At 34.6% G+C, this 27,332-nt stretch overlaps 2 protein-coding genes across 3 annotated transcripts; one reads left to right on the top strand and one right to left on the bottom strand.

Moving 5' to 3' along the window:
• Window positions 1-307: 307 nt before the first annotated feature.
• Window positions 308-8,913, top strand: LOC130804100 (mitogen-activated protein kinase 16-like). Of its 2 annotated transcripts, XM_057668439.1 has the most exons (11): window positions 308-988; window positions 1,073-1,202; window positions 2,141-2,549; window positions 2,670-2,797; window positions 2,921-2,980; window positions 5,410-5,559; window positions 5,662-5,817; window positions 5,934-6,145; window positions 6,776-6,877; window positions 6,981-7,141; window positions 7,973-8,913. In XM_057668439.1, exons 2-11 carry the CDS (start codon window positions 1,179-1,181, stop codon window positions 8,260-8,262), a joined length of 1,692 nt encoding a protein of 563 aa, XP_057524422.1. In that variant the 5' UTR covers window positions 308-988; window positions 1,073-1,178; the 3' UTR covers window positions 8,263-8,913. The 2 variants fall into 2 exon arrangements, with proteins under 2 accessions (XP_057524422.1, XP_057524414.1); XM_057668431.1 differs by having other exon boundaries at window positions 308-1,202.
• A 261-nt stretch (window positions 8,914-9,174) lies between these two features.
• On the bottom strand, window positions 9,175-23,381 carry LOC130804116 (BTB/POZ and MATH domain-containing protein 1-like). Its single transcript, XM_057668450.1, has 4 exons — window positions 22,787-23,381; window positions 14,167-14,515; window positions 9,712-9,988; window positions 9,175-9,619 (listed from the first exon to the last, which is right to left on the bottom strand). Exons 1-4 carry the CDS (start codon window positions 23,200-23,202, stop codon window positions 9,438-9,440), a joined length of 1,224 nt encoding a protein of 407 aa, XP_057524433.1. The 5' UTR covers window positions 23,203-23,381; the 3' UTR covers window positions 9,175-9,437.
• Between the last annotated feature and the right edge of the window lie 3,951 nt (window positions 23,382-27,332).

Raw genomic sequence — 27,332 nt, 5'->3', positions numbered from 1 at the left:
ATGAATAAATATAACAGGATACCGGATATCCGGTTTCCAAAAAATGTGACACGGATCTGGATTTGGTATTCGGTTTTAAAACCGGGTATCCGAACCGAATTATCCGTTTGCGAAAATCAGGTAAATTATCAGATTTTTAAAACCAGATATTTCAGATCGGGTTATTAGGAACACTCCAGTTGTCTTTGTCTATAAGTCACACATGTAAGTTTTCATTGAGAGTGATGAGCTGTGACATGGACTTCCCTTTTTCAATCTTGCTTGATTAACTTAATTGAATTGTCTTTACTTTTTCTTTCATGTCTAAGCTGTCATTATCCTCCCAAATTGTGTGGATTACAATTCCACCATATTTTAATGCTCTTTCTTTCTAAGTTCTCTCAATTTCCCCACCTTTTATTTTGCATTCTTTTTTTATATTAAAAAAAAACCTCATTTTTTCATGAGGTTTACTCTTTCTTCTTAGGCTTTACCCTTCTGCTTGAAGCAGCATTACCTTCAAATCTACCCTTCTTTCTCTCTTTCTATTCGTCTCTGTCTTTCTCAGGGATCTAATCTTGCTGGGTCTTTTCCAATTCCAACCCTGAAAAACCCTTTTCAACATCCAGTTTTCTCATAAATTCTTCTGAATTTCTGTTGCACAGTAATATATTTGAGATTTTTATTAATATTTAATGCCCTTGTGATTGTTGTTCACTTGTTTTGTGTTGATCCTCTGCTTAATATTCATTTTCCTACTAAATCTTGATAGAAAAAAAGAAAACTTTTTTAGTACTTTGATTTGAACTGTTCAACCCTTCCATTCTCTTCCTTACAAGATTCCAGCTGGTTTAAAAAGATTCATTTGGTTGTAGGTCAAAGTTCGAATCTTGTGTGCTTTTCAGAAGCTCTTTAGATCTTAGAATTTAGGGGTTTTCTACTTTTGTGCTCTTAAGAACACTCTTGGTTTCCATTTATGTTGAAACGATGTTCCTTGATTTGGGTTTTGGTGAGAATTAAAGATGTTTTTGTTTGTCGTTTTACTTCAAAGTTCATAGCCAGGATCACATCATTTAATTTTGCCACTTTTTAGGGCGGTTCTGAAATTCTGATCTGGGGTTTGAGCGATTTCTGTTAGCTGGTTCAAGCACTCATCATTTGGATCCAATTTATTGCCTTGTTTGGATCTTGTGGCAAAAATGCAGCCTGATCAAAGGAAAAAGGTATAAGAAAAGAACTAATTATCCATTATTTTTCATAGAAGGCTACATACTTGGTTAAAGTTCTAACTCTGGGAAGTTTGGATAATTGATGTTCTTGTTGGATGAATATACTGCATTTGATTAAAATGTAACTATAACTTGTGTTTGCTTTTGTAATAAGTTGCATTGGACAGTATCTAAGGAGCCCAATGGATGTGAATTTATTGTGGATCAATGTTGAGGATCTTTTGCCTTGTTACGTTCCTTGTTGCTTCTGTTTTCACCCAGACCATGCCTTGGCCGGGACTTATTGGGATGATGACGATGACTAGTGATTCCTGTGATTTTCCGCTGTATAAAGTTGTTAAATGATGGTTTTTAACTCCTTGGATTCATTTTTGAAGTAATCTTGATAGGTGTAAGTGTGTTGTGGATTATGACTTGATAAGTGTATATTGGTCCCTAATATGTCTTTGTGTTTTTGTTTTTCATTGAATTACTTCTCTCATTTAAGTTGTTTGCACAATATGGGGCAGTTGGTTTAACAAAGCAATTGACGCACTTATGTTTGGATAATATTTTTGGAGGGGAAGGAAGGGGAAGAGGGGATAAGGAGAGGGAAAAATGCTGTGTTTTTCTTCCAAATCTTTACAACGCCGGAAAGATTTACTTGTTTATAATGTCAAGGAGTTGTTCGCTCCACTTCCCTTACGTCCAATTACCCCCTCTTCTTTTGGTATCCTAATAAAGGAAATGCAATCCTTCCATTTCCCTCCACTAAAACAAAGTGTCGTTGTCTTTTCAAATTCTTTCTTGTTATGATGAAAGTCGTGAATATGTATGCTTTGTTTGATATTATGTGGACATGAAATTTTCTTCTAAAGAGAAAAAATGGTATCTTGAAATGGATCACTGATTTATATTAGGCTATAATATAGTGTCATAATTTGTGGCTGCAGACATCTGTGGACATGGACTTCTTTACTGAATATGGTGAGGGTAGCCGGTATAAGATAGAAGAGGTGATTGGTAAAGGAAGTTACGGTGTTGTGTGTTCTGCATATGACACTCATCTTGGAGAGAAAGTAGCAATTAAGAAGATAAATGATATTTTCGAGCATGTGTCTGATGCCACTCGAATTTTACGTGAAATTAAACTTCTCCGGCTTCTGCGTCATCCAGACATTGTGGAAATCAAGCACATTCTGTTGCCTCCTTCAAGAAGAGAATTTAAAGATATATATGTTGTGTTCGAGTTGATGGAGTCTGACCTGCATCAAGTCATCAAAGCAAATGACGATTTGACTCCCGAGCATTATCAATTCTTTCTGTATCAGCTCCTTCGAGGCTTAAAATACATTCACACTGGTATATTTGAGCCATTTCTATTTAGTAGTATTCCTTGTTGAATGTGGATAGTTTTAGAAAGCTAGAAACTTTAAGAGGAGACTTATTCCTTGTTCTCATAACTATTACTCTTCTTTGTAGCCAATGTCTTCCATCGAGACTTGAAACCAAAGAATATTTTAGCTAATGCTGATTGTAAACTCAAGATCTGTGATTTTGGTCTCGCAAGGGTGGCGTTTAATGACACGCCTACTGCTATTTTTTGGACAGTATGTTAATTCCATTGAACTCAAGTGTAATTTTTTTTCGTTCATTCTACCTTTTTTTATATTCCTGGTTTACTTTATTGATGTGCATTATTGTTTGATAATTCCCTACTTGTTGGATGTTAGGATTATGTGGCAACAAGATGGTACAGGGCTCCTGAATTGTGTGGATCCTTCTTCTCCAAGGTACGGCTCTAACTTCTAACTACATTAACTCGCTCTGCTCCGGTTTAGATTGTCTTCTTTTGACATTGGTGTGGATGATAGCCCCTCTTTCCTTTTTTCTTGTTGGCTTTATCTAGTCATGTGGTCTAAGATTTGGATACTTTTTAATATTGTATCCACATACAGTGTATTCTTCTTAGTATGTATAGATGTATATGTACTATGAAATGTATTTTATTGACTTGGAAAAAGTGAGGATCACTGTGAACTCATTATTTGTGTGAGAGAAAGAAAAATTCAAATGTATATTCCTTGTCGTCTTGTGATGTTCCATCAATCTTACTACGGCGCAAATGTTTTAGGAACAAAGACGGGCATAAGAGGCTCTTGTTTGCACATGATGAGCTCTGCTCATGCATTTATCCTTGTATATTGATGTTTTCGTAGCCTTTAAACTAAGGGATCACTTTCAAAGCTCTTAAAGTAATTTGTTTGTTACAATCATGGAGTATATCAACATTATCAAATGATTCCAAAAATCTTAAAAGTTTTGAGTCCTATGTATGTAATGTGGTTGTGTAGCTTTTATCGATGGTTGCCCCTTTTAGAAGTTACAAGGAATGTTATGTTTGTCGTAATGATGTAATGCTGTAATGCTCGGACTCGACATTTGATCCCAATCTACTTGGGCTGACCTCCCTTGAGGGAAAATGAACTCGTTCATAGAAAAAAAATGTTTGTCAAGTGTTTTTGAAACCCTAAATTCAAAAGTTAGGCACCAAAACAAATTAAAGGAATGGTTGGCAGTTCCCGACTATGATAGTCCAATATTTTTTAATCTTTTTTTACTTAGCTATTTATCTTCTTTACTTGATATCTCATAGTCCAATGTCGTAGATATTGGATACTTAATTAATTAATACTATAAATCAAAACTTCTAAAATCAAATAATAATATAATTAAATAAAAAAATTGTTATTGTCTAAGAATCCATATTCACATTTTTTGTTATTTTGTATTCTATTATGCTTGAATTCACAAAGGCCTTATTCACGTAAAAATCAGTTTCAAAAGACTTGGTTTTGGTTGTACATGCCAAATACAAGGGTTTGGTATAAATCTTAAATAAGCTTACTTAACATTTCACCATCCCGATGCCATTAAGTGGCTCCCATCTAGGCTGTTACCGAGATGGGTTTGGAGGGGTCAAATGTAAGTAATTTTGCCCTTGTTCTAGATAACAAATACGCTATTTCAAATCAAGTAGCAAATGTATTTGCAACTTTACATGTATAAAGAATTCACATGGTTTGATCAGACCAGTTTACTCAAACAAGGAAAATAAACTGATAAGCCTCTCATGGAAGCAAAACTTTTGTTGCTCAATTGACAAAATATGTCAAGATAGATGGTTATTCACAGGCTTACGACTATGAATTCACGCGATATATAATTGAATTTCAAGTAATAATCCGTCATACATTAGATATTAGGGTATTATGAGTATTTTAGTATTAGATAGTTATAGAGTATATTAGTGTAGATAAGGATTAGAGGAAATAAAAAAAGATATAGAAAATTGTATTACACTTGTAGGTTAAGTTTTATACTCATTTTGTGAGAGTTGCAAGCCTCTCGTCTGCTTGTAGTGATTGTAACACAATTTTCTGATTGATAAAAAAGTGACCTTTGTTTGACATGAAAGGTTACTAGTGATTGTAGACACTGAAGATCTGAAATCTTATTCAAGACAACATCAACGTCAATACCAAAACATTAATTTCAAAAAATGCGGTCTCTTGCATGAACCGTTTTTTTTTTAATCTCTGGAGATTGTTCTTGTGGTGCCTTCAACATACTATTAGAAATCAGGACCAAAATTCTTGTGGTGCTACTTAGAACTATATCGCCTAGAGCACTAGCAATTAAATTGATACCATATCCATCATGATCAATAGATCATGCATAATAACAATATTCAGTCGCCTTGTACAGCCGTGAAATATGGAAAACTTGGCATATATGTAGTAACAGCCACGTACTACTATTCTCTACTTTTTCAAAGTTATCCATTCCCATATTTAGTCGTAAGTGAACTTGTACCAACCAATTACAAATTTGTTAAAATCATCTCTGGAGATCTTTTTTTGAAATACATATGATGATTTTGTCTTTGTGCGATTGTTTGTTTCCAAGTCTAAGGCATTGGTTGTCTTTTTATGTTCATTCATCATCCTCTTGTATCCCCACTCCATTGAGTTAGGTTACTATTTACCGTTGCTCCGAAAAGATCTTCGTGTCACAAGGTTGCAAAAGCTTCAGTCTAGAGTCTAGACCGTAGCTTAAGCTATTATCAAGCTTTATCTTATTGACTCTTGTGGGAAAATGCAAGTTTTTTCATTGTTATTATTGTAATACCAATTCTCATTTTTGCATCATCTATCTACAGTACACACCAGCGATAGATATTTGGAGCATTGGGTGTATCTTTGCTGAACTGCTTACTGGGAAACCTTTGTTTCCCGGAAAGAATGTAGTCCACCAACTGGACCTTATGACTGAATTGTTGGGAACTCCATCTGCTGAAGCCATCGCTCGGGTCTGTTTCTTTTAGGGTGTTTCTAATGAAATTGTTGATTTGCATGGTCAGATTTATTGTTCTTGATGATTAATTTTTTTTGCTTTTATCACCCTCTTTCAGATACGCAATGAGAAAGCTAGACGATACTTGAGCAGCATGCGCAAGAAGAAACCAATTCCTTTCTCCCACAAATTTCCTTATGCTGACCCTCTTGCCCTTCGTTTGTTGGAAAGAATGCTTGCATTTGAGCCTAAGGACCGCCCTACTGCTGAAGAGGTGAGCTTTGCTTTCTGTGTTGCCCGGAAATCCGATTGGACATAAATTGCTATACGCTCTTGAAATTTGAATACCGTTGAACTCTTTGATTGACGTTGGTTGCTGCATGCTTTCAGGCTCTTGCAGATCCATACTTTAAGGGCTTGGCTAAGGTTGAAAGAGAGCCTTCTGCCCAGCCTGTTACGAAAATGGAGTTTGAATTTGAGAGACGTAGAGTGACAAAAGAAGATGTAAGAGAGCTCATATACCGAGAGACTCTTGAATATCACCCTAAGATGTTGAAGGAGTATTTAGATGGTTCAGAGCCAACTAGCTTCATGTATCCCAGGTATCATTCTAATGAATACTTCACATGTTGTGGTACAGCTGCTCATAATTCATGTATTAATTAGTTTAATGCTCCAGTGATACATCAAAAGCCAAATGTAACTTGCTATCCTTTACTCTTGTGTAAATGGTGACACAGTTTTATCTTTCTTAATGAAGTTCCCACAAGGAATGTACACGGGGATTAAGAAAAATAAAATTTTGTAGATAGTGGATATATTATTTTATTGAATAATGAATTTGATAGAGGAAAAGTGGGGACCATAAATATTTTTAAAAAATATTAAAACAAAGTTAGTGGAAAAAAACATGGGAACCATGACTAATAGAAAAATTTTTATAAAGTTAGTGGGAAACATGTGTGGACCATAAAAAAAATAAAATTGTTAAAATGAAATTAGTGGAATATAAGTGGGGACCATAAGCATTATTAACATATTAAAATATGAATGAACAAGGTTATTTTTGTCTAAAATTTGTGATATAAATAGAAAGATGCCTTATGGAAACAACAAATGGAACAATCAAAATGGCAAATGGGAACTTCTTTAAGGAACGGAGGGAATACTAGATACCTTGTTAAACACTGAAAGTCGATGATGATAATCCTTTTCTTAATATTTGCATGTAGTGCTGTTGATCACTTCAAAAAGCAGTTTGCTTACCTTGAGGAACACTACAAGAATGGTTCAACTGGTGCTCCACCCGAGAGACCACATACTTCTTTGCCAAGGTATCTAGCCTTGTTACATGCACTGGCCTTCCCTCTTTTGGCACAGCTTCAATCAATGGGTCTTACATAATGTCAGCACAACTAAAGCTAATTCATTGTGCAGGGCCTGTGTATTATATTCAGATAAATCTGCCCATGGTACTACTGAAATGACTGATGATCTCTCCAAATGTCATATTAAGGAAGTTGAAAAACAACACGCTGACAGAAATGGTGGTATCCCGATGACAAGGCTTCCTTTGCAAGTGCCTCAAAATGTACAGGGTAAGACTCATCATGTTCATAAACCGGTGTGCAGCATTCAAATATTTGCATTAGATGATGTAATTTACCCGTCCTAGGTGATAAATGACCTCTCATGAATTGATTGACTAGAGCATTTTTTGTAAACTAACCTGGATCAACAAGTCTTGTATGAAACCGTCTCATTGTGAGACGAGCCCATACAAACAGCCCATTAGTAAAAAAACAATAAAATCTGATTTCACACTTGTACAAAAAGCAGGTTTTTTTTTAGTTTGGGCTGATCCAATTGAGTGAGACGGCCTCAATAAAGAATTAGTGAACCTGGATAATGTGGATTTAGTAGTTGAAGTGGAGCATTCCACTGCTTGATCTGAAACATGTTGTAAGTACAAACTGCAAACTGTACAAACTGAGATGTTGGTTTGTAAGATTTAGAGTTGGCCTGAATTTTAATTAATTGGTTCTCGGCGAATAGAGCATGGTGCTGGATGACGTGCAGATTGTTAAATGTCGACCTACCCTCTAAAACATTTTCAAGTATCCAAATAGTATGCATGCCTACATGGATATGGTTTCTTTATTCGTATTTTCACTTGCCATCGTTCCCCATCCCACCCCACCCTGCCAAACAAAATGTTGAGGGAACATTTGCTTGCAGTGCCCCCCTATATTTCGTTTATATCTGAATGGCATAAGATTTCTGTTACCGAACCTGAAGTCATAACCACGAGTGAACTCCCTTTGCTTTTGATTCAATTTGAAATGATCGAACCCATACTGCTCTCCCACTGTTTACTGAAAAGGGAGAAATCCTCTGTTCAAAAGTGACGTTTTGTTTCTTTCTGGCAGGAGCTGCTGCGAGGCCGGGGAAAGTGGTAAGTTCTCTTTTGCGTTACAATAACTGTGGTGCAGCAGCTACAGCTGAGATGATGGATCGGCGAGTGATACGGAACCCATCAATCCCAGCTCAATATGGTACATCTAGCGGTTCGTACCCAAAGAGAAATAATGGATGCAAAAATGAGAGAGGAGAAGAAGACGATTCACTGGAAGGATCAAATGGGCTACAAGCTAAGCCCCAGTATCTGGCTAGGAAGATAGCTGCAGCTCAAGGTGTACCTGCAGCACAATGGTATTAAATGTTCATGACCTACATTTATGGCATATGCAGCCTCCGATCAACTCACTGCTGAGCAATTTGGAGTGGGGTGTTGGGTTAAAGGGATACATTCGGATTTATTTGTTGAAGATCGGTATCCGAAGTATTGGAGATGGATTGTGGAAGTCAGAATCGGTCTCAGCTTGTGGAAAGAAAATGTGCAAAAAAAAAATTTATAATCAAGGTTAGTGCTTTTGAATCTTGATATGCTGCCATCGACTTATTCTTCACGTCGTGACTTGGTAATCAGACGGTATTATGGAGGAACTGTTAATGGTTATATTGGGGAACCAGATCACAGATAATATCATGTCTGGAGATGGGTAGAAGTGGTAGTATTGAAGTCCTATTCATCTTTTCTAACGTTTGAAGTGTTTTAATGGCCGTTCTAATGTATTTTTATCTCCAACAATGTAATAAATGTATTATCGTCTTCTCCCACTCGAAAAAACGTCTAATGTATAATTAGTGAAGTACCCAACTCAATATTAACGCAAAGCTTCATTGGTTCCGACTTATAATTTGTGCTTCCTTTAGGCTTGTTGCATGGATTGAGAATGGGAAAATGTTGCGAAAAGTATTCAATCGGCTTTATTTTCCTCAAGGATATGAGCTTTGGTTTGGTATGCCATATGGAGTGTACTTTCAACTCTATTCTTTTATTTCTAAATGCTTAACTACTTAACTCATAATACTCAATTGTTTAGTTTCCGTGTCAAAAATAAATAGGGTATATAATCTTTCCCTCGTTAGTGATTACAAAAGATTGTCTCTGATTAACCCTTGCATTGCAATGATACTAATTACTCTTGAGTAACATTTCAAACCACTTGATAGGTTTGATTATCACCGGCCCAGATTATACATCTTGTGCACATTACCGAGATACTCATCAATTTAAAATGTCTTTAGGCTCATAATTTCATTATACTCCCGAAAAATATTAAAGAATTTCATTACGAAAATCACACAATGGATGCAGATGTGTTCCTCCTTGTCACCCCAAAGCCTCTTACTTTTATAGTAATAACACTACATACAATTACCAGAACAGTACACGCTAGTCAGCGACATATGGTACAACAATACAATGGAACCAGCACAACCATCTCCCCTCGCCTCTCCTTCCAGCGAAAGTTTTAAAAAAACAATATATCAGAATAGTCTGGGCTTGACGCGTCTTCCGTTCACGTCTCCACCATCTAGCATTGGATCATTTCCATATCCCAGAACAGGAATAGAATGCTCACTGAACCGTGCGACGAACTCCAGTAGTTCACTAATTACAGATGGGCAACTCAACTTCAGGTACTCAAATTCTTCAGTCTGCATAACAGCTGAAACCAAAAAATACCAATTAAATCTTTGCAACTTCTCTTCAAAAATGTGCCAAGCAACTTTGTTAAGTTACGAATTAGTTTTGAATTACCTCTCAGATTTTCGCGTGATGCAACAAATTTCAGGCAAACTGATTTCAAGTGGGAACAATGATGTTGCTCCGCTAATGCCAATGTCGTTGCAACGTTATTTACGGAAATATCTTCAGCGAGTGTAGCCACACAAAGAAGTTTGAGGCGTTCAAGTCCGTATCTATCAGCTGCAGCTAGCAAATGCTGAGCCATTATCGTAGAAGCTCCTTTAGAATTCAGACCTGCTAGCTCTTGCATGTCAGGCAGTTTATCCCAATATATGAAGTGAACCAACGCCTGTGAGTTATCGTGTAAACAAATGATTAAGTTCAACAAATTACCAACTTAATGTTTATCAGAGCCCTTGACAATATTAACCTGGTAGGATAATCAAGCCAAGGTACCGCAGCGGAACAAGATGATGAAGCCACATAGAATAAGGACAAGCACCTTTTCAACTGCAAGTCAGCAGATTCCACATTTGGATGGAAATTTTCTATTCCATATCAAAGGAGACCAATAAGTCTCAAATAAAGTATCAATGTATTAAACATATATTTTTTCAGGATATATAATTTAAACATATAATCAAGCAAAGATAGTAAAAATAATATCAAAAATCAAAATCAATTAAGTTTAGCGCAGCCAAACAAGGAAATTAGCATAAAAGGTTGTACAAAAACAATGCCAAAACCTTTATCCCAACATATAGGCTCGGCTAAATGAATCCAAACAAATTAGTGAAAGATAATGTGTACAAAAGCATAATCCTACTTTATTCGACATATCTTATACTAAAACACGAACAAAATCATTTTTGGCTTATCTCTTCCTATTCAGAATCTTCAAAGTTCAACTCTATTTCCTCCCACTTTTCAATCCAGTGAATATTTTGACCTTCTTTACACATGATCAATCCAACGCAAATGGTTTTCTCTCATATTGCCTAAAATCTGTGACTTCAAAATCACTTATGTTTTCATTTCAAATTCTATCCTTTAGAATATGTCCATTCATCCCTCTTGGCACACAAATCTCAAATTACCCCGATCTTCTTACGATAACCACTTATGAAAACTTAACATCCTGACTCATAGTTGTGTACTTGTGTTCCTCAAAAGACCGGTTGAATTTTCCTCTAACCTTAGTGGTAGACCTCAATCACTACATGATATTCTGGTTGTCACTCTCCCATTGAGCCATCTCTTAATTAATATATCCATTATTGCAAAAAATATATCAAAAATACTATAAACACTTGCTTAAAAAAGCTCCTTTATATATAACTTTACAACATTTTACTCTGGCTTAACTAAACCCTTTTGATTTAACGTCTGCTTGTACATCTTTAGCTTCACCCTAAATAGGTCTTCTTATCTCATCTATGGTAATTGCAAACAGAATTAGCAGGTCCCGACGCAGAATCTTAACCTCAATGTAGATTAATCGTGATTGACAAATTTTCAATTGCTTCTCCATTTGTCCAAACGTTTTGTACTTCGTCATACATATCCTAGACTACAGTGATATTATGTAACATACATTTCTTTATTATAATTCACCAAAATACTTCCCTTGTTGATTTGCCATATGTGTCCCTATATTGAAATTAATGAAGTACAACTCCCCTTCCTTTATCATGTAGCACTTCATTTGATGCCACATCAAATCAGCAGCTTTCGTTACATTTCCCTTCACATATAGCAAATTGATTTATTAAAATGCTAATGCATCTTAGACGGCACTGTATCACTCTCACTAATAGCTTCATTGTGCGGCTCATATGATGTCCATCGCTAGTAAAGCAATTACAATATCTCTTTGCTAACCAACAAGGCTCTATTCAATCTGGCAAAAAGCTAATTGTCAAACAAACCCTACTCAATCATGGACTTCCAAGCATCTAGTGAAGCTTTGAAAAGTACAAGCATGATGTAGGTAATTGGTCACCGACACACAAATCTATGAATAAATGATATTTATAGTGACCAAAAGAAAATCTTTTTGTCTCAAAAGTTTTTTAGAAAAATTATTTTACTATCCTACTCGTCTAATTCAACTGTGGTAGTCATTTTATTCTCTCCACCATCATGCCCAATGTCGCACGATTCACGGTTCGTCTTGATTCGTCATATGGTTTTGGATTCGCAAATTGCTAAATGGCAAGTTTGTCGTTCGCTAGGTTAATTTTTTGGTTAGAATTCTAGGTTTACAGTTTGTTCGTTAGGTTCGCTAGTCTTTTTTCATAATATTTTATTGCACATCTCAAACTTGTTAGTAAAAAAAACCTAGATAAATAAAATATTAGATACTCATTCCTTAAGTATCAAAGTCCCAATAAATAGAAATAGTAAAAAAGAATCATTTATTGCTCCTTAGGACCATAAATAGGGAAAAGAAAACAGTTATCTAGTACTCCTAGTCCTAAGTACTATATACTAGGATGAAGAAAGTAAAAAAAAAATGTAAAAAGAAAAAGGTACAACTTTTTACTGTTTTTCATCTTAAAGCCAATAACCTTTCTTCTTATCATTTCTAAAACTAAAAACTTATGCTCTTCGTTTCAAACGCTGAATAAAAACTCTTGCTTTCAAAGAAAAATACATGAAGGGAACTTCAATAGCAAATCTAGGCAATAGTAACTTCAAGAATGAAAAAACTATCTTTATTCTTTGTAATAAAAAACTCGCCTAGAAAAATTCTAGGTCGAAGCAGTTGGTGATTTGGTACACGACCCATGGGGATCTTGTATAATATGTACTGCATTTTGGGTCAATCGTTCACAATCGATAAACCGCTCTCTGGCCCGCGATCCGAGTAACATAGCTTTGTATCAATCCTTTTCGCTTTTAGATTGATGTTTTTTCTGATTTGAATCGCAAACTATGGAAAATTGATCCAAAAACAAACTCCAGTTGGGTTCGATCACATCCGATCAGGATTTGTGGGTCAAGTGGGTGAATCATGTGACATTGTTCCAGCCACTTCTCTCCCTTTAGACACAAGCTCTCATCTACAGTGCAAAATATCACAAACATATTGCAAATTTTTTTTAGCTTACTAGGATCAACATATCAGGCCAAGGGCCTAGAGGCCCGCCCTAGACAACCACAAACCATCAACATCGCCAGCAGAAGACATTGCATTGAGATTTTGCACTATTAAACACTTACACAATTTCCAAAACATAATCCAAACTGTCTTTTGGTATTCTATGAAAAATCTTCAACAGTTTACAAATTTGAGCCTATAATCCATATAACTATCACAACTTGATAAAGCATTAAAGGAACCCTAACCCTAAGTCCTAAATAGGAAAAGCAATAGATTCTCACAATTAGAAGACTAATCCTCAAATTCAGAATGTATAATGCTTAATCTTACCTAAAGGTAAAAGTTATTCAGATAAAAACCGCAGATTAAATCAGTGCAAATTGAATTAGAAATATGGTTTAATTCTAGATGGAAAAATTAAAAATCAACTTAAAACTCAAACCCAAACCAAATTGCTTCTTATGCATCTTGCCTGATGAAACAAGCTCAAAATAGTTTTTTGGTTTTTCTAGTGTTTGATAAATCTGATTTTCAATTTTTTACAATAACATGATTTTTAAATTTAAATTTTGTTTCTAATTTAGTTTACGGTTTGGACTGGATTTTGTCTAGGTGTGGCTTGGATTATACTATATTTTCTAAAACAAATTAAACTTTGTTTGGTTTTTATTTGTTTTAGGAAAAAAAAAACCACAAATTAAACTTTTACCCATAAATTCCTACTTAGGCTCTTCGCTTGGTAATTAAATCAGTGCCTGAGTTTCAACCTAGAGCTGTGACTTTAAAGCTCACCATGAGTTGTATAAGACCGCAAATAGCAACTTGAAGAGCAAATTTGTTAATTACAACACATTATAGAGTTAATTCGAATAAGTTCCCCAAATAAAGATTATTGAAGAAGTTAAACAAAAAATTTAGCCAACAAAAAACTTAAAACAAAGAAATAAAACGTTTGCCAAGTTGACAAGAATTATTCCACAGCCCTTCTGAGATTGCCTCATTTGATAATATTTTTTCTGCTAGTATTGAGTGGAGGGATAAAGAAAAAGGTGGAGAAAAAACGAGAGGAAGTGAGGATGTATCACCAAAAAGGCAAAAAGAACTGCCCAAAAAGAAAAATGGGACAATCACAGTGAGAAAATGTTTATGTTCCACAATACCTAAATTTACTCTTTATGTATCCTCTCTTCTCCCTATATTAGATATATTACACACAATGAAGCATTAGCAAAGGACATTGATAAATAACCTATAATGTATCATCTATCACCAACTCCTACTATGGTCAAACTTCGTACAGAATTATACCATTAAGGGTAAAACATCAAGAAACAAGCAAAAAATAGTTTTTAAACCCCATCACAACAACAAACACACACAATAATAGCTCATATAAAAGGATTGTGAGAAATACGTCAAACCTTGAAAACTGGAGCTTCAATATCTTCAACCTTTATACACTGCGTGCTTTTTTCCTTCATAGGACCGAAAAGCTGAGCCCTAAACACAGGTGAGCGTGCTGCTAAAACCAATTTGTGAGCAGCAAAGATTTCACCATCAACTTCAAAATTTACATCAGTTCCCTTTTTTGATTCTAGAAGCTGTCCATACTGCTGTCCTATATCAGAAGGTGGCAGTGGTATTCTATAAAGTTTGGGTCCTTCTGTATGCGTCTTCACAACTCCAACAATACATTGAACCAGAAGGCAATCATCTTTAAGATAGTCTGATTGCTCCAGAGACGTCCTCCTATAAAAACGCTTGTAGCCCCTGAATTAGGTCATTAATTTTACAACACGTAAGTAATCATATCCAGCCTTCCACCCCAGAAAATCTATATAATCAAGAAAGATGTGGAGTACAGAAAATTAAGTAGGACCAAAGGTGAATGACAACAAACACAAATAAATAAATAAAAAGCAAGTCTGTTGCCAGCAATAAGGTAACTAGATTATCAGCATATAGCTCCATTCATCAAACAAACTAAATTTCTGTCAGAAAGTCACCATTCTTCAAAATCAGAAAGCAAGTCATAACAGAAACTATTGACGCACAATCTATAAAGGAAAACTTTCCGTAAACTCCATTTCCAACCCCCTTGACAGCTTGCAGGATATTCAATTAGGGCTAAGCAGTCTCTTGATCTGAATCCACTTTTGCATTTATGTGAGTCCACCCGTTATTAATAACCTTACCATTTCAAATAACACCCCACATCCACTCATATTTGAATAAATAATAAGTTATTGAATTTCAACATTACACACATAAGATTAATTTCTATTTATTAATTTATTTTCCTTTCCAATAAAGTTTTCTATTTACTTTTAAAATTCAATTTGAAAGTTTCCAAAAGTGCAATTTTCACATATATTTCCCATGACTCCATGACCATGAACATGGACAATTTTAGTTTATGGTGAACCTAAAGTTTAAAAAAAAAAACACGTACATAAATTGAGCAACAATTTCTAACAGGTATTCACTTTTCAACACAGTGGTAAAGCACATGTCATTTAATATCAAAGGAGTAAATCAAAAGTTCAAACCCTTTCTCATCCATTTCCAATTTTTTTTTTCACATAGTCATCCATTGCTGGCTAGAATTTGGCATTTTGTGAGGTAAATAAACTTTTTCTTCTAAGATTTCAAACTTTTAATTATTTAATTACCAAGATTATTGCATGTAAATTCAATTGAATTGATGCGGTTTGCTATATAGTTGGATTTATCACTGTATGTTGTGTAGGATAATAAAAAATCTAAAAGTTAGAATTAGGGCTGGCAAAAGCTGACCCGACCTGCTAACCTGATCTGAAACCGACCCGAAATTAGCGGGTTTGGGTTTAGATTTTTGACCCAATTAATTAAATGGGTCAACCCGACCTGATCTGTTTATTTAATGGGTTAGGTTCAGGTTGAATATTTGAACCCGAAAAACACCTGTTTAACCCATTTAGTAAATGGGTCAATCAGGTCAGGTCGACCCATATTTAACCCATTTATTAACCCATTGAAAATTTTTTAAAAAGTTTGAAACTGGATAAGTGCCAAGGCCCAAGTGGTATATCATAAACCCTAAAAACCTAAAATAATCATAAACCCATTGAAAGTTTGAAACGGCGCCTTCCTCAATTCCTCTCCACTCCAGTCTCTGTGCGCCTTCGCCCTTCTCCTTCCTCTTCTCTGCGGCAGCTTCTTCTCAGTGTGACTGTGCGCCTTCTCCTTCCTCTTCTCTGCGGCACCAAGGTAAGAATTATTTCTTTGTTTTCCCATTTTTCTGATTTGTTTTTTGATCGATTTTTTCTGATTGGATTGTGTTCGATTTTTTTGATTTTTCAGTTCAATCTACCTGATCTTCAATTCAATCTACCTGATCTTTCAGCACTTTGCCGGGTATTCAATCAGCTTCTCTTTGTCTTTTTTTTTTTGTGATTCATATGTTCTTTGATTGTTTTCTTATTCTTATTTTCATGTTCTTTATTCTCATATGATTTCTCTTATTTTCCTGTTCAATTCAATCTTCAATTATTCTTAGTTTTCCTGTTCAAAAAACTTAATAAAAATGCTTCACTAAAATGGTGTTTGGATTGAGATCTGTAATCTTTCTTTATGAAGCTTGTACTGTATTCGATTTTCAACTCCATTAATGGATGCAAGTATGTTATTTTACAGTGTTTTTGTCATATTTTCAACTCCATTGTGATTTTGTGTATTTCTTCAATTAGTTTTTATAAATTAGTTTAAACTATTTTGTGTATTTCTTCTTAGGTAATGGATACCAATACCATTGAATCTGAACATGTTCATGTTGACTCAGAAGAAGATCTGGTGGAGATTAAGAGTAGTGATACAATGAGTAAGAAGGATCCTAAAAACATAGGTAATAAAACAATTCATATATCTGGCAAGAATTTTAAACGACAACGTAAACTTACATCTGGTGTTTGGGTGAACTTTGAATTTGTGGATGAAACTGATGAAGATGGAAATTTGTTATGTAAATGTAAAAAATGTGAAAAAATGTTTAGGGCAGATGGTAAAATGGGGACAGGAAATTCAATTCGTCATGTAAAAAATTGTAAAATGAGGACATTTCGTGATGTTGGTCAAATGATATTGGAGAATTCCACTGCTGGTTTAGCAAATAAATTGCCTGTATTTGATGTTGCTATTTTTCGTGAACTATTAGCTCTTGCAATAGTAAGACATGATCTCCCTTTCCAATTTGTTGAATATGAAGAGATTAGGAGATTATTTAGTTATTTGAATCCTACGACTAAAACAATTTCACGTAATACATCTAAGTCTGATGTTGTTAAGATGTATGAAAGGGAGAAGGAGAATTTGAAGTTTTTGTTAGGTTCAATTAGTAGTAGAATTTGCCTTACCTCTGATTGTTGGAGTTCAATAACCTCAGATGGATATATCACTTTAACTGCACATTATGTTGATGATAATTGGGTCTTGAAAAAGAAGTTGTTGAATTTTTGTTTTATGCCTCCCCCTCATACGGGAGTTCATTTAAGTGATCATGTGTGTTCCTTGTTGAAAGATTGGGGTATTTTGCAAAAGATTTTTAGCATTACTCTTGATAATGCGGCTTCAAATGATGTGTTTGCGGATTGTCTTAAAGGTGAGCTTGAATTGTTATGTGCAGGAGAATTTTTTCATGTGAGGTGTTGTGCACATATCATGAACTTAGTAGTTCAAGATGAATTGAAAGAAATAGATGATGCTGTGATTAAGGTGAGAGAAAGTGTGAAATATTGTAAGGGATCACAAGCTAGAAAACAACGTTTCTTAAGTTGTATTGAGCATGTAGGCCTTCAAAGCTCTAAGGGTTTAAAACAAGATGTCATAACACGATGAAATTCCACATATTTAATGCTTGAAAGTGCATTGTATTACAAGAAAGCTTTAATTCATTTTCAGAAAGTTGATGCAAACTATATTCATTGTCCTACTGCGGAAGAATGGGCTAAAATTGAGAAAATTTTCAAGTTTTTAAAAGTTTTTTATGAAGCTACTCTTGCTTTTTCTGGGACTAAATATCCTACTGCTAACTTATACTTTCCTAATGTGTTGAGGGTAAGATTGCTTTTAAAAAGTGAGAAGGAGAGTAAGGATGGTCTTATGAAGAAAATGGCTTGTAAGATGTATGAAAAATTTGGGAAATATAGGAGTGATTTTAGCATTATTATGGCAGTCGCTATTGTGTTAGATCCTAGGTTTAAGCTTCAATTTGTTCAATGGAGCATCAAAAAAGTTTATGGAGATGGTGTTGATTATGAGGAAGAATTGGCTAAGGTGAGGGAGAAAACACAAGAAATTTATAACATATATGCTCTTAAACTATCTGCAACTTCTCCAAGACAAAAATATGGAAGTTTACATGTTGGAAATATTGAAGATGCTACCGATGAGTTTATGACCGTAAGTTTCTGATTTTTTTTTCATAATTATATAAGTTTTTGTTTGTTTCTTTACCTTTTAGAGATTTTAATGTAAATGCTTGTTTTATAGGACTTTGATAGTTTCTCTAATGAGCATAGTACTGTGAGTATGAAATCTGATTTGGAGATGTATTTTGAAGAGCAACTAGTGCCTCGTTCAGTTAATCTTGATATTCTTGCGCATCGGAAGGCAAATTTATCTCGTTATCCGGTACTTTCTTTAATGGCTAGAGATATTCGTGCCATTCCTATATCTACCGTGGCTTCCGAATCTGCCTTTAGCATTGGTGGTCGGGTACTTGATTGCTATCGAAATGCTTTGAAGCCAAATATTGTCCAAGCTATTGTTTGTCTAAAGGATTGGACATTTGAAGGAGGTAATTTTCTATATCATAATATGTCTTAAGTTAATATTGGTTTTGGTTTGTTTGATAACTTATATTTTTGTTTGTTAATGAAGCAAAAATGGAATCACAATTGGATGAGCTTTGTGGGTTGGTAATGAAGATTAAAGTTGAAGAAGAAGAAGACATATGTTACCCTAGTCCAAGTCCAAGTCCAAGTCCAAGTCCATGTCAAAGTTTCGATCAACATGAATTCAGCTCAAAAGCATCTTCCTCAGCCACCATATTTTAGATTATGATGATTTGTAGAAACTAGAAACTAATTATGATACTTTGTTGTGCTATTTTGCTTGTTTGATGTTTGTTGACTTTTGAAGACTTCTAAGAATTTTGAAGCATGTTTAATTTTATTATGAAATGTGAATATAATATATGGGTCAAATGGGTCAAATGACCTGAAATATATGGGTTGAATGACCTGAAAAAAAAAAGCAGGTTAAATGGGTCATTATCAGGTTGACCCGACCTGCAACAGATCAGGTCGGGGTTTCAATTTTTGACCCATTTAATTAAATGGGTCAAGTTCAGGTCAAGGGTCTATTGACCCATTTATATATGACCCGAACCTGAAAACGACCCAACCCGACCTGTTTGACACCCCTAGTTAGGATTGCAATATTGTTGAATTTATTAACTATACATTTGGTATTTATGAATTGTGATTGTTAATATGTATTTATAGGAACCTTAGTTTTAAAGAAGCACATCTCACATTGGCCTTGTGCGCCTCAAGCTCAAGCTCGAAAACACCTCAGCTAGGTGAGGCAAAGTCGACTATAAGAGGTGTGCGCCTAGGTGCGGCTCAATGCATTTTGCACCGTGTGCTTCCGATGCGCCTCCTTATCGTGTTGAGTAATTATTAAGTCAAGCTTGTTTGTTTGAAAAAGGAAAAAAGCTCAAAGACAAAATTTACTTGAATATGAAGTTTTGAGAAATAGTTGCTTCCATAAAGAGTCGTAAAGCAGGTGTAGAAAAAGAAAATAACTTGGGGTATTCTTTATATCCTCATTATACGTTATGTGCTAAAGAAGTGTTTCCCGCAATGATAATGAATGTTTTCAAGTTTGTTGCTATTATAATATGAATGATGAATGTTGTATTGTTTGAAGTATTATATATGTTATAAAAATGATTTATAAGCTTTTAACAAGAGTGCGCTTCGCCTACAAAAAGCTCGCGCCTTCGCCCTGCACTTAGCGCCTAGGCATTGTGGAACTTTTACGCCTCAGTATGGATAACACTTTTTAAAACTAAGATTGGAACTGTAGAAACATGTAGAGATTGAAATATTTTTGGAAAAATCACGTCTCACAGTAACACAAATCATCCGCTTGTTATTTGTAATTGTTCATATAGACACTCAAATTGTTTTTTGTCATTTGAAATTTGAAAATTGAAACTTTAGACTACAATTCTTGATTTGGTAGATTCAGAACTAATTAGAATTTTTTTGGCATGCCACTGCCCATCAGCCTGTTTCATCCCATCAAATTAATTATCCGTTTCATAATACTAGATATATTTGACATGTTAAGCATTTCTTTAACATTGATTACTAAATGACCATTATCACATTGACTCCGTAAGAAAATAGTGCGCAAGTATGGTCCCATTATATTGTATTGTCCGAGTCGTAAAGGTTTTCAAATCCACCCGATCAAGTTACAATACTACTTGCATGTGACTTGTATGGTGCAAACATGTTTTAGGACGCTCAAACGATATCTCACAGTTTAAGCCAATATTCAATAGTGCAACAATTGCATCTCTTTTGTTGGTGCATCATTATCACCAAAATCATGACCACATTAGCATTTTTTTTTTACGATGTGTTAAGAAGCATGTTTAATAATTTCACTATATCAAGTTTTCTCAAATTTCTGAAAGCAAAAATTTGAACCTTACAACATATTCTAAAAGAAATCATAACAAAAGAAGCCGAATCAAGAGACATTTGGAATAACAAAAAGAGAAAAAAAAAAAAAAAAAAAATCACATTTCTATATAAATTGAGGTAGCAAGCTAGCAACAGTCATGTATTACAAGTCAAATAAGCAATTTCATGTCTAAATGGCCAAGCAAGATGGGCTATTGCTTCCTCATAATTACTAGGATTCCCAATTCTCATCAAAAAACAGTGGCAAGGCAAAACAGTTGAATTCAACCTAACTTCACCAAAAAAGAAAAAAAAAATACTTATCCAGCATACATACTCGATAAATGTAATGATATTACATCTTCATAACCACTTCATGCACCGAATATGATCAAAAAACCAAGATAGGTGAATAGAAGAATAGGTGATTCCATGGGAATATTCGCATGATACAGTCAATGTCGGAACAATTTTTCAAAGATCCAACCATGATTTTCTACTTTGCTTTACTCACAAAATGCCCTAACCTCCCGATCAAGTCAAATTTCATTCACTTAACTCTCACGGATTGTTTGTGATTCTAACTTGCTTCAATCACGAATATATATCACAAAAGAATGCAAATTTGGAAAGTGGAGTTTTTTCATAATCTGAAAATTTAAATTCTATATAGTAAGTGGCATGCAAGTCCCTATTTATACAAAACAACTTGAAAGCAATTTAATCTAACAACATACCTATCTTCTAAGGATTCTAAAGATAAGATATAAAACTAACTAAAAGATAAGATACAAATTTTTTATTTAAAAAGCGATCCAATTTCCACCGCAATTAACCTATTTTTTGCACCATAATTTCTTCGTTCAAGTCCGATTTTCTCACATATGACCAACGGAAAACTCTCAGAGTGTGATGATGTACGAAGTATGAATGTGACCTTCCTTAAAGCTTAGACTCTTGAGCCAACACTCCTCTAATTAAGAATGCACAAACTTAACTCAAAGTAAGAATACGCATACTAAAAACAGAATTACTAAAAAAAACTACTTAAAGTAGCATATTGTCTCTCCACGAGAACTTCTACCATCAATGTATGCATGTACATCTTTGTGTTAACCTGAACAATGAATCACAGGAATATATTGAACAAATAAATCAATGTGGATGATTCACTTTACCCAGTTTTGCACTAAAGGAATATTTACCCTAGCTTAAAACAAGGTTCTTACATGCCGTGGTCAAATTAGTAGGAATAATGATCTTCACAAAGATTCTAGTTTTACATAAAAGGAATGAATGACTTGCTCCCACAATTATTCTGTTCCTTTGACAAACCCATAATGGTTAGAAACTGTCACTTATGTTATACTAGGAAAGTTGAATAGATTTAACCCTAAAGAAGCACATTCTGCCAAACCATCAAAGGATTACCTCTTCACATCATAACAAAGATCAACACCATCTTTAAGGATTTTCTTAGAAGAAACGGTGAAGCCAGAAATGAATGTTATGTAAGTTGAGCACAACCTAAAAAAGATAGCAGTGTAGGGATCTAGTGTCAATTTCTAGGCAACCTAAGCAACAAAAAATGTGCAAACAAAATTTCTAAGCATCTTTCTTGAAAATTCTCTACTGCAATAAAGTCAATGAACGCCTTCAAAAACTCGAAAGCGGACAATAATTCACTGCTCATATAACTAATGTAGCTACCACTAACAGTCATCACTCAATCCATTAGTTGATGTATCTCATAACAGCCTTACAAAGAAACTCGGAAGCCAAAATTTACTGTTCTTTGTTCCAAGAAAAGCAATGCTTACAAATCTACAATCCATTCAAACAGATATCGTTTCCTTCCCTCTCGGGAAAGTTTTGCGCACTAAAACACCCCGTCTTAGTTATAAATAAGCTATAAAATAATCTACAACAATAGAAGTTCATTTTCTTGGAGAAAACTTATCAAAAACAAAACGCCTTTACATTACGAGGTTAATTTCAATGTTTAATGGCGAAACAGAAATTTTATTAAAAAATTTCATTATCTGATTCAATTTGGCTCGAATCACAACAGATACATTCTATAACATTCCCAAAATTCAAGAAAACTTCGATTCTAAATCGAATTATATGCTAACTAAATAAAGTACTTCAATACTCCCATCTTAATTACCTAATTACCGAATTCCATAAAATCAATTTAATCAAACAACCCTTCATTATTCCTTTCACAATTTCAAACACAATCAAACAAAAACTAAAGAACCACAAATTAGATTTAAATAAATTCAATGGACAAACAACTCACCACATACTACCGCGATACTTGAGAGTATATGGGCCGCTCTCGAGGGTTCGACCAAAATGGGAATGAACCTTATGCCTACCTCTACCACTCTGATCTTCAAGCTTCAATTCAAACAAAGCTCGAACATCGGTACCTTCACTCGCCAAAGCGATGAATAAAGATACATACGTTGCGTTATCATCAGGACTTTTTCCATCAGGATAAAAGTAAATTGCCCATGAATAGCCTCCCACCATGAACGTATCAGAAGCTATATACTTTCCGCTTCCCATCCCCTTGGATAAAGAATACCCAGTAATCTTAAACTCGTGGGAGCCATTTATAGTCTCCATTTTAGCTGTGGAAGAAGTTAATTCTGAAGATGAAGATGAACATGTAGGTTTGGAAGGGTCTATGCAAACCCTAGAAATCCCCATTTTTTATGGTTTGTAGTCGTACAAAATTGAATGAATTGGGAGTTTTGATTGAAGTAAAATGGCTTGCGATTGCTAAAATTGAACTAAACGGGGTTAGATTTACAGGGAATATGAAAAAATTGAATTGGGGATATTATAGAGATTACCACTTGACCTAAATTTAACAAGTTTTGGTTTAAGGATCTGAATTTTAGTTGTTCAAGTATTTATAAATAACAAGGTCAAACTTTGACATCAAATAAAGTCGGTCCGGCTCGTCTTGTATAAAACCATCACACCATGAGACGGGCCCATATAATTAGTCCATTTATTTAATGGAAAATTTCACATAGTAGCATCAAACTTTCATGAAATATCAGTGGTAGCATTATTGAAAGATATTCTCACATGGCAGCATTTAGTTTATGCCTTATCTAACTGCCGTAACATTTTCCGTCAAATTCTTGTCAATTTCCGTTTAATTCACCATTTTGACATTTCTACAAGTGTTCGTTGTTGCCTTTATAATTTACCTAAACATTTGAGAGCGTTGATGAATTAAACGGTGTATTAAACGTCAAAATAGTGCATTAAACATTTGAGAGCATAAAAATGGTTTAGGGTAAATTATAAAGACAACAACCGACACTTAATAAGGGTAGAAACGTCAAAATGGTAAATTGAACGAAAATTGACAAGAACTTAACGAAAAATGCTATGACAGTTTGATAAGGTATAAACTGGATGCTGCCTGTTAGCTACATTTTATCTTTATTTTTACTCCTATAAGTGGCTTGTTTAGCGTGAGGAAAATATATGTTGTTACATTGTTTTATTGGATTTTAGGTTTATTTTGTTGCTTTGGTGTTTTATTTCATTTCAGGATCTAATCATCAAAATCGAGCACAAACTAGCCCCTTTTTGTTGCATACATTACTCACCTAAACGCGAGGGCTCAAAGAAGTGAAACATCATGAGCCAAGCCACAAGAACAAGCTAAAAGAAGCCAAAGTAAACCCACTCGACCAGAATTAGCTCGAGCCAAGGTAGCTCGAGCAGTTCAAAAGCTGAGTATCACATTCCTGAAGCTCGCTCGACCGGTCGAGCGAGCTGTAGTCAAACTTCCAGTAGCTTCTGATCATTAGCAGGATGCATTTCAGGGATACAAGACCTCCGCTCGACCAGGTCGAGCGAGATGGCTCGGGTTGAGCGAAGCTAATTTTCACATTCTATCCAAATTTTGAAGTTTCTGATATTGTACTTGATGGTGGCTCGACTGGTCGAGCGGGCTTCACTCGGGTCGAGCGAGATGAGCGATAGCAGCTTTTGCGATCTTTTTAAATATCATTCCAGGTCCAATCATATTTATTGCTTCTAATTGCTGCTGCCAGGACTGCCTAGCCACCCTACCCTATCAATTAGGGGTGGTGGAGCAATCATGAAATCACCACCCCCCACTTGTTTTGAAGGCTATTAATAGAGAAGAGGAAGATGGAGCTCAACATATATGATTTTTCACCCTTCATTTTGAGTAACTTTTATGTATTCTTCATAGCTTAGCTTTCATTTCAATTAAGAGTTAGTGTTTAGCATAATTTCTCTTTCAATTCAATTAAGAACTTTCAATTCCCAATTACAATCTTAATTTCAATCCTTTATTGTAACATTTTGCAATTTGGATGCTTCAACCATTGGTGTATTATTATTGAAGCTTTTGAAAGGTATTACTTTGAATCATCAACAATCATCTTGTTCATCTTTAGATTGAGCCTAAAAGAGTAATTTCTATCTTTTGCTTATTATTGTTTTCAATTCATGTTACTTAGTTATCTTTGATTAATTGATTTTAGTTTCATATATTCATGCTTGTAGTTCTTCAACTTATATTGCATTCATCTTTTTAGAATACTCTAGTTTAATTCATTCATCTATGGCTCTTGGCTTGTTTGCAATTTACAATCTCAATATGAGTATGAGCGAGTAGTTTATTTTGGCTTAGGCGAGGCATTATCACCATGTATGTAGTCTAAATTGCTTTCTTACCTTTGGTTTGGTTGTGTTGTTTATGGTTTAAGATGGATTTTTCTATCATATTGTAGTGTAGTTGAAATGAGGGCGAGATTCAATTTCTCATTTCAGCGATAATCTATGTTTAAAAATTAAGTCGTCTCCATGAGAATCGGTAAATGCTTTTGATTGAAAATGTTGAATGTGTACTTCATGTCTTAAATTGTGCTTAGCTCCATGATAATAGGTAGTTGAGTATATTTTAGGAAGCTTTTTGTTGCTCGAGAGAGAACATTAGTATTTACGATACGTTCTTCCTCATAACAAGACATCCATGACCTTAGGTTAAAGTTTAGTAAACACTACTTTGGTGAGAAAGCCTAGCCTATGCCTCTTTAGCTTATTGATCATTTTATCCTTACTTTAGTTCATTGCATTCTTATTTATTTTTATGCTTCATTTTCATTAAGTATTTTTAATTTCTTGCTTTAATTATTTCTTCCACCAAACACCATATTATACGCTTTCGAACTTACTAATCGATTGAGAAACTATTGACTTAACCGCCACTCCATGTGGTTTCGACCCGTACTTGCCATCGTACTAAACTACACCGTGTACTTACAGTATTGCTACTGAAGGACGTAACGTCCTGATCAAGTTTTTGGCGCCGTTTCCGGGGAGTGGTGACTTCGTTAATTGTTTTTTCTTGATTAGTTAATTCATTGTTCTTTATCATTTTGAGTTGTTTTCATTTTTCTCTTCACTTTGCACTTGAGCCCGATTTTTGAGTGTAGTGTATGCAAACTAGGTCTGAAGGACAAGAAAACCTTGTACCTATAAATCCTGAAATTAGGAGAAGAAGAAGAAGAAGGAGAAGGAAACAACGAAAAATGGCGGAAGAACACCCAAAATCCCTTCGGGAGTGTGCCATGCCCGATGGAAGTCTAGGGTAGAGTATTGTTCAGCCAACCATCACAGTCGCAAACTATGAGATCAAACCAGATTTCTTACTTAGAGTAGAGTATTGTTCAGCCAACCATTTATGAGGCAAGTCGGCGGGTCTGGTCGGGTATTTATGAACACCCTACCCATGCCCAATTCCTTACTTAGGTTACCTTTGTCCAATGTAGTGACTAATGAGCATAAATTCGCTAATAATGTGTAAACCAACAACACGTAAATCTAGCTTGGGAGAGAATCTAAGCAATTCCCTTTCAATGCTTAAGTCACTGTTTTTGAAAAAAAAAATTAATAATTTTTAACCTAGGTTTAGCGAGCCTCCAAGTGTTAAATAATATTCACGAGACTTGAGGTTATTTTAAGTTGAATGATTATTTTGACGAAAAGCACTATACTAAGAGGCTATAGAATGCCTCGAGTATGAAACATATAAAAGGAAAATGAGGGAATATAAGAAAGTTAAAATCAGGTTCGCTCAACTTTTTTCTAAAAAAAATAAAGGAAATTTTATGTAATAATTTTAAATTTTTGACTTTTTCGCATGATGGATAAACATTTTATTAGTTTAAGTGGCGACCTTGACCATTTAATTTTTCCACATGATAGACAAACGGATGTTTTTTGTTAAACGCTATTTTTATCCAATATAATGATATTTTTTCACAAAAAAAAGGACGTGATCACCGTAATTAACTACATATTTCAAAAATAGTCGAAATAAGTACTTAATTTAACCAAAATTAAAATATATTTTATACCATATGAAAAAGTTGTAAGCTAAAGGTCACCATGCGAATTTAATAAAAAATTTACGGAAAAGCCAAAAACTCAGAGTCACCACATGAAATTTCCCAAAAAATAATAACAAAATACAAATGAAGCGTTTTTCAATTCACGACAATTTCTATTATCATTCTTACTCTCCTTATTCTTCATCCATAACTCTTCTTCATCAAGTCATTCATGACTATCCTCCATCTTCTCCAAATTAATTTTCACCATTAAAATCTCAAAGAAATTTTGACATATGATTCAGCTACGATTAACATTAGCTTGACTAAAGTTAAGATTGAGAATCAGCTTAAGTTTTAAAGCTTCAGCAATGGGGTCATTTTCACCCATAATTTCCTCAATTTACAGTTGTATAGTAGGCATTTAAACTAGTTGAAGTAGGTGTTTAA

The sequence above is a fragment of the Amaranthus tricolor genome, chromosome 2 (genome assembly GCF_026212465.1).
Source record: "Amaranthus tricolor cultivar Red isolate AtriRed21 chromosome 2, ASM2621246v1, whole genome shotgun sequence".
NCBI lineage: Eukaryota > Viridiplantae > Streptophyta > Magnoliopsida > Caryophyllales > Amaranthaceae > Amaranthus > Amaranthus tricolor.
The sequence above is the reverse complement of the archived record's forward strand: the minus strand, read 5'-3'. Positions and strand labels throughout refer to the sequence as shown.

Coding starts and splice junctions, on each gene's coding strand:
- LOC130804100 (XM_057668439.1), top strand. CDS start 1,179: ATGCAGCCTGATCAAAGGAAAAAG. Junction 1,203..2,140: donor AGCCTGATCAAAGGAAAAAG/GTATAAGAAAAG, acceptor TTGTGGCTGCAG/ACATCTGTGGACATGGACTT. Junction 5,560..5,661: donor CTGCTGAAGCCATCGCTCGG/GTCTGTTTCTTT, acceptor ACCCTCTTTCAG/ATACGCAATGAGAAAGCTAG.
- LOC130804116 (XM_057668450.1), bottom strand. CDS start 23,202: ATGGGGATTTCTAGGGTTTGCATAGACCCTTCCAAACCTACATGTTCA. Junction 14,516..22,786: donor AAGTATCGCGGTAGTATGTG/GTGAGTTGTTTG, acceptor GACCTAATTCAG/GGGCTACAAGCGTTTTTATA. Junction 9,989..14,166: donor TTGAAGCTCCAGTTTTCAAG/GTTTGACGTATT, acceptor GATAACTCACAG/GCGTTGGTTCACTTCATATA.